The sequence below is a fragment of the Hipposideros armiger genome, unplaced genomic scaffold (assembly GCF_001890085.2).
Source record: "Hipposideros armiger isolate ML-2016 unplaced genomic scaffold, ASM189008v1 scaffold_94, whole genome shotgun sequence".
In the NCBI taxonomy this organism is placed as follows: domain Eukaryota; kingdom Metazoa; phylum Chordata; class Mammalia; order Chiroptera; family Hipposideridae; genus Hipposideros; species Hipposideros armiger.
In genome coordinates this window covers 398,904-406,752 of record NW_017731444.1, presented here as the reverse complement: position 1 = coordinate 406,752, position 7,849 = coordinate 398,904, and the positions used below count along the sequence as shown (strand labels likewise).

At 37.4% G+C, this 7,849-nt stretch overlaps 1 protein-coding gene across 2 annotated transcripts in view; it reads left to right on the top strand.

Annotated features, from left to right (window-relative positions):
- PTPRA (protein tyrosine phosphatase receptor type A) overlaps nt 1-7,849 on the top strand; it is a 141,124-nt gene that overhangs the window by 71,505 nt on the left and 61,770 nt on the right. For both annotated transcript variants that reach the window (XM_019645715.1, XM_019645714.1), the window contains exon 3: nt 7,492-7,570. In XM_019645715.1, coding sequence (XP_019501260.1) covers nt 7,492-7,570 — 79 coding nt within the window. The remainder of the gene's footprint in view (nt 1-7,491; nt 7,571-7,849) is intronic.

Below are 7,849 nucleotides of genomic sequence, written 5' to 3'. Positions count from 1 at the left end.
AATGTTATTTTAACAAAAAAACACTCCCCCTCACTTCAATCACACTTATCCCATCATTCTTCCCACTTTCTGAAGCAGTTCTGGAAGTCCTCTTTCGTGAGTATGTTTAGTTGCGCTGTGATGGCTGCCTCGATGTCCTGAATCATTTTGACTTTGGGGAAGAGCCAGAAGTTGCATGGTGCCAGTGAATAAGGTGGATGAGGACACGCCATAATGTTTTTATTTGACAGAAATTGCCATCCCGGAAGTGATGTGCAACACAGCGTTGTCATGATGGATGATGATTTACAGCACACTTTAAAACATGCATTCTCTCAACCGTGGCTCACACCCAACTGACTGCACCGAACAAGTTGAAATTTGTCACACACTGTTACTAAGGTTCAACGTGCCATTCCCCGTATTGAAGATTCCTCCCTGCCTTTCCGTTGGATGGCACTCGGCAGCAGCATTCACTGTGTTTTGTGATCACAACGGAAAGGCTCCGTATCACACATGCTTCTGGTACAACAATTTCTGTCAAAAACATTACGGTGTGTCCTCATCCACCTTATTCACTGGCACCATGCGACTTCTGGCTCTTCTCCAAAGTCAAAATGATTCAGAACATCAAGGCAACCACAACAGTGCAACTAAAGACACTCACGAAAGAAGACTTCCAGAACTGCTTCAGAAAGTGGCAAGAACGATAGGATAAGTGTGTTTGAAGCGAGGGGGAGTATTTTTAGGGGGATTAATGGCAATGTGTCTTTTACTGTAATAAATTTTTTAAATTGACTCATTCACCGTATTTTTTTATCACACCTCATAGTTTGCTTTATGAGTATATAGTATATATTCCTCTGTTCTGTTTGTATACCTCGAAATGAGCATGCTTTCCTTTTTTTTTTTTTTTAAGTAGTTTATAATTACAGTTAAGGGGAGGAGGACCGGTGTCTTTCCTATATAACAAAAGTAATGTTTTAATAAATGACATTAAAAGATTCCATTCATTTTAGCTAGTAGATATGCATGAGGTCTGGGAATCTAATGTAAAATATGGTGACGATAGTTGATAACATTGTCTTGTATAATTGAAATTTGCTAAAAGAGTAGAACTTAAATATTCTCACCAGAAATAAATAGGACAAAAAAATACAGTAACACTTTGAAGAACATAAAAACTTAAATAAAGGGAGAAAATACTGTGTCCCAGGATTATGAAATTCAATACCATAAAAATGCCAGTGCTCCCTGAGCTGATTATTTTATCAGCCTTTTATTATAAAAATTTTCAACTATAGATAAAAATTGAGAGAATTTTATACCCACCACCTAGATTCTACAATTAACATTTCACTATACTTGTCTTACCACATATCTGTCCATCCTTCTATTCATCCATCAATTCAATTCATATTGTTTTTAATGTATTTCAGAGTAAATTACATATATCACTACACTTCTAACCAATACTTAAACATACATATCATTTACAATATTTGTTAATGGGTGGAGTTTTTTTTTTTTAGAGGTAAAATTTATATACAGTGAATGCACAGATCTTAAGTTACCATTCATTGAGTTCTGAAAAATGCATGCACCATACAACCCAATTCCCTGTCAAGATACAGAATATTACTGTTGTCCAGGAAGCACCCTCATGCTCCTTTCCAGTAAATCCTGTTTCTTTTTCAGGCAACCATTGTTCTTATTTTTTCACCATAGCTTTGCTTTTTCTAGAACTTCATATATGTGGAATCATACAATATATACACTCTTGCATAAGGTTTTTTTTCATTCAGCATGATGTGTTTTAAATTCACTGATGTTGTTTGTATCAGTAAGTCTTTCCTTTTATTGCTGAGTAATATTCCATTGTGAGAAAATATCACTTTGTTTATATATTCTCTTATTGATGGTTACCTGTGTTATTTTGAGTTTTTTGTTATTACAAACATTCTTATACTAGTCTTTTTGTGGACATAATGGGTTTGTTTATTTTTTATTATTAGTTTCAGGTGTACAAAACAATGCAATAATAAAAATATGGAATGCTTCACGAATTTGCATGTCATCCTTGCGCAGGGGTCATGCTAATCTTCTTTGTATCGTTCCAATTTTAGTATATGTGCTGCGGAAACGAGCACTGGACATAATGTTTTTATTTCTCTTGGGTAAATATATAGGAACAGAATTGCTGGATCATAAAGTAGGTGTATATTTAGTTTTATAAGAAGCTGTCATAAAAATTAATTTTTAAAATAAAATATCACAAATAGTAGCTCATCCTAAAAATCATCCTGTGACAAGGTGGAATCATTCCCACTATTAGAATGTGTGCACAGGGTTTCTGGCATTGTGCAGACTACAGCTGGCAGGACTGGTTTCCTTCTGACATTTGGTAGTGCATATTTCCCTTGGATTCAAACCATTTAACTGCTCATACATATTCAGGCTAGATCATCGTAGAACCAGCTTTTAAAATCCTCAATTCAGAGAGAGGTGTGGAGAAGAGATGAATTTGGGATGGTGTAGGGTGTCAATAAATCAGATGTGACAGAAAGGTTGAGAGATTTAGCAAAGAGGGTGTCTGTGTGTCGCGTGTGTGTGTGTTTGTGTGTGGTCGGGGTGGGGGGAGGGAGTATAGCAGATGGGGATGAGAGAAAGAAGTACCAGTAGGCTTCCCCCCCACCCTGTGAATTTTAATTTAATTTTTTGTAAAAGTTACTTTTAAGATAGTTCTAAATTAAAGGTTGCCTTGTATACTACAGTGGATCTCCAAAGAGCCTCCTCATTCTGTTTAACAGCTGCATAGTATTACGTTATATGAATATTCCATAATTTAATCATGTTTCCCTCTATTGATATTTAGGTTATTTTTGGTATTTTTAAATTGCAAACAGTGCTGCAATGAATAACCATGTACATAGGTCACTTTAAAAATATGGGGATATCTGTAAAGTTCTCAAGTGGAATTGTGTCAAAGGGTTTGTGCTTTCATAATCCTGATAAATATTTACAGGTCATATGAGAGTACCTGTTTACTCAAACCCTTGCAGGTGAAGTATTGTTCAAGTTTTCTATCTCTGCTTCTATCTGATAGTTGAAAAATGATATTACAGTATAGGTTTAATTTGGCTTTCTCTGATCATGAGTGAGGTTTTGTATCTTTTCATATATTTAAGAGAAATGTTTGGTTTTCTGTGAATTGTCTATTTCATATCTTTTGCCTATTTTTCTTTTGGATTGTTGATCCCCTTTTTATTAATCTGTAGGAGTCCTTTATTATATATTAGGGAAATTAGACCTTTGTGAATGTGAAAAGAGCTCATTCTTTTAAAATATAGAGGTAGTTGTTTTAGTGGAATAGTGGAAAAAAGAGGCCAGATTGCCATGGACACAACTCTTTCTAGAAATTTGGCTGCAAAGTGGAGTAGAGAGAATGCTAGCTGGAGGATTGATGTAGATTCAAAAGAGTTCTTGTTTTCTTTGAGACATTCTTGTGTTTAAATGTTGTTATGAAAAGGAGGAATTAAATCTAGGAGATGGTGGTGGAGGATCTATAGGATAAGGTTCCTCCTAATGGACTGAGATTCTTAGAAGGAATTGCAGAAAAGGAGGAAATTTGTCAAATTGATGACTGGGAGTTAAGAGTGTCCCAGTCTGATGGCTTCTGTTTTCTCTGAAGTGAAGGCAAGCCCAGTAGCCAAGGGTGTGGAAGAAGATGGTTGGAGAGAGGAGGCAGTCCTTTTAAATCACTGAAATGGACAAAATTGGAGAGAGAGCTAAGTAGGGAAATACAGAAAGATTGCAGAAGGTATTCGGAGTTCCATTGAGGCAGAAATAGTGAAATCAACTTTATGGGTTGTTTGATTTTCAGCAGTTCAAGTATTGGGCTGACAGTTGGATTAGTTCAGGATTGGGGTTTTTTGGGGGGTTGGGGATGTGTTGAGGTTTTAATTCCCCATGTAAATGTAATAGAATAATATAGCAAAGGAATTTAGAATATTAGCAAGGGAGAGATTGAACTGACACCAAGTTTTCTTGGTTAGATAGAGAAGAAAATAAAGACAGATATTGGAAAGAAAACTAGAGAGGAATTCAAGGGGCCTGGCTTTTTTTTTTTTTAAGATTTTTATTGGGGAATTGGGGAGGGGAACAGTGTTGGGGAATTGGGGAAGGGGAACATTGTGTTTTTCCAGGACCCATCAGCTCCAAGTCAAGTTGTTGTCATTCAATCTTAGTTGTGGAGGGCGCAAGCTCAGTTCTAACTAAGTCCAGCAGCCGCTTTCAATCCAGTTGGGGGCAGTGGGTTGTAGTCCACCATCCCATGCAGGAGTCATATCGGCAACCTTGTTGCACACTGAGCCATCCACTTGTCTGCAGCTCCCTGCTGCTCGGCTCAAGGTGCTGTGTTCAATATTAGTTGGGGGGAGAGGGGGGTTTGTGCAGCCCACCATCCCATACTTTGTTGAACTGGCAACCTTGCTGCTAAGAACACGCTCTTACCAGCTCAGCAGCAGCTCACTGGCCCTTGTGGGAATCGAACTGGCGACTGTTGCTCAGAGCTAGCGCTCTTTTTTTTTTTTAGATTTTATTTGGGAATAAAAAATATATTTGTTTTAAATAGCAACAATTTGAGTAGTTGAAATAAGTATTATTTCAACTTTTTCCTGTTTTCCCTACTGGGTATTTGGGACTGTTTCTACTTTTCCACTTAATGAATATCTCTGTATCATTTTATCTGAGGTTCAGGTTATTTACATTTACTTCAGAATAGAACCTTGAAAATGCATCAGAAAACCTTTAAGTTTCTTGTATAATCTTTCTGAAAAGGAATTTGTTTTATAGGCTAATTGGCAGTCCCACCAGTATTTGCATTCTTTTCATGTGACTCTTGCTGTTGTTGAGGAGAAAGAATCTTCACCCTTCTAGGTTCTTTCTGCTGGTCTAATAATTAAATCAGCATAAGATAGATTAATAAGAGAAAATAACCAAATTTAATTACATATGTATGCATGGAAACCTAGCATATATGAGAGAGTCAAAGAGCCCACATATATAAAAGGTTCAAAGACAAAAAGAGAAAATGAGTTATATGTGGTTAGACAATTAAGTTCGCGAACTCATCCTAGAAAAAGTGCTACATACCTCATTGCTGAATGTCACTATGGTCACCTTCAAAATACTCCCCTTGGGAAGCTATGCACTGACCAGCGCTAGTCCATCCTTCAAAGCAATTTTGGAACTCTTTCTGGAATGGCCATCAGAGCTGTCGTCATATTATCCTTAATGTCCTGAATGTCATCAAAATGTCTTCCTTTCAATATTTCCTTTATCTTCGAGTAAAGAAAGAAGTCATTGGGGGGCCAGATCTTGATATTGTCTTTTGCAGAGCAGAAGTTTTTTGTTTTAATCAAGTCCAGCTTATTGATTATCTTTTTCATGGATCATGCCTTTGGTGTATCTAAAAAATCATCACCATACCCAAGGTCATCTAGATTTTCTCCTATGTTATCTTCTAGGTTTTATAGTTTTGCATTTACATTTAAATCTATGATCTATTTTGAATTAGTTTTTGTGAAGAGTATAAGTTCTGTGTTTAGATTTTTTTTTTCTGTATATCCAGCATCATTTTTGAAAAGACTGTCTTTGCTCCATTGTATTGCCTTTGTTCCTTTGTTGAAGATCAATTGACAGTATTTATGTGGGTCTGTATCTGGGCTCTCTCTTCTGTTGCGCTGATCTAGTTGTTCTTTTACCAGGACCACACTGTCTGAATCACTGTTGCTTTATAGTAAGACTTGAAGTTGCAGAGTGTTAGTTCTCCAACTTTGTTCTTCTTCAACAATAAGTTGGCTATTCTCAGTTTTTTGCCTCTCTGTATAAATTTTAAAATAAGTTTGTCAGTATCCACAAAATAGATTGCTAGGATCTTGGTTGAGATTGCATTGAATCTATAGACCAAGTTTGGGAAAACTGACATCTTGACAATAGTGAATCTTCCTGTCCATAATCATTGTTTATAATTGATTTCTTTTACATTTAGAAGCTTTTATTTTTTTCTGTTGGCAGGTATTCCGTTTTTAACCTTTGTGATTTCTTACATTGCCTTTATGTTTAGAAAATCCTCATCTTGAGCTCACATAAATATTTATTCCCTTTTAAAAAGTGTTCTTAAGCATTTATGTCTTCACCTCCTCTGGATATTATTTTGGTGTATGTAGTTACTTTTTCCCACACCATTTCCTATTGATTTTTTAAGAATAGACAAATACAGGGCCGGCTGAGTGGCGCATTGGTTAAGAGTTGGCTTGGGAGCGCGAGCTCTGAGCAGCAGTGCTGCCAGTTCAGTTCCCACATGGGCCAGTGACGCTATGCCCTCTACAGCTAAGATGGTGAACAACAACTCCATCTGGAGCTGGGCTGCCATGAGTGGCTGGTAACAACATAGGCTGCAGTGGGCTGCCATGAGCTACCATGAGTGGCTGCCAGCCAGCGTGAGTGGCTGACAGCCGGCAAGAGCTGCTGTGAGCTGCCATGAGTGGTCATCCAATGGCCGGTGACCAACTGCCTCAGCTGGGAAGAGCGCAATGATCATAATACCAACATGGGCCAGTGAAGCAACGTCCTCCACAACTAGACTGAAGAACAAAAGGACAGCAACTTGTCTGTTCCCCTTCCCCAATTCCCCAATAAAATCTTAAAAAAAAAATAGACAAATATACATATACAGTAATCAGCCTTCCAATCTGTTTCCTAACCCTATGGAGGGAATTGTATGCTTTCCCAATTTTGGATTATGGTCAGGTGGGCAGAGTGGGAAAATGGTCAAATCTTGTGTGTCTGCACCTTGGGAAGGCCACCCTCCTGAACCCATTTCCCTGCTAGGCATGGTCGCTGGTACCAGAGGCAAATTCCTGTGTTGTATGCAAACCACCTACATCTCTCACCCTTCCTCAGGAGAGGCATGTTCTGCTTCCCTGGGAGAGTCACTACAATATTGAATTACCTCTAGGCTGTAGGGCCAAGGAAGATAGGGCCTATGAGTGTATTGCTCCTCAATTGTTTCCCTAGTACCTACCTCAGTGTAGGGCACAGAGCTCTGAGTGGTCACATGAGCCACTCTTACTTGTGGAAATGTGCCACAGCCCTTTGATATTGTTTGAGATGGAATAAAGGTTGAGGACAGCAATATAATATCTGCTTCAAAGGGCATTACATTCACACAGTTAATTTACCTTCTCCATACTTCTCATTCTGATGTGCAGCCAAGGTTGAGAATCACTGCTCAAAAAAGTTTGTTCTTATTAAGTTTTATTTGTATAAAGATTCAGTTAAGTAGTTGGATACCTAGGGAAATGTGCATATCAGACTCCCAAAAGATCATTGGTCACTTGTACATTGTAATAGCTGGAAAGACTTTCCCCAAAATACTCCTTTGATGAGTAGTTTGGACATAGTTACAAAAATATAGAACCTTACCTAACATGGTTCTCTATTTTCCAGGTCAGCATGGATTCCTGGTTCATTCTTCTTCTGCTTGGCAGTACTTTCATACATGTCAGTGCCAACAATGTAACCACAGGTAAATTGTTATTTGATAAGGCTGCTATTTGGAGTAGAATTTTACTTTCACATTTAACAACTCAAAATTGAAGACTTAGGTTGTATGAAAGAAAGAAAAAAATATTAAAGTTTTACTTAAAAGTGATAGTAAAATAAATATCTTTGGAAATCTCTTAAGTTGTAGTGAATGATCAACATTGTTCTATATACCATGCTATATACCACAACATAAAACACATACATGCTACTTTAAGTAAATAAAGAGGTCATGTGTTTATTCCTGAAATGTTAAAAAAAA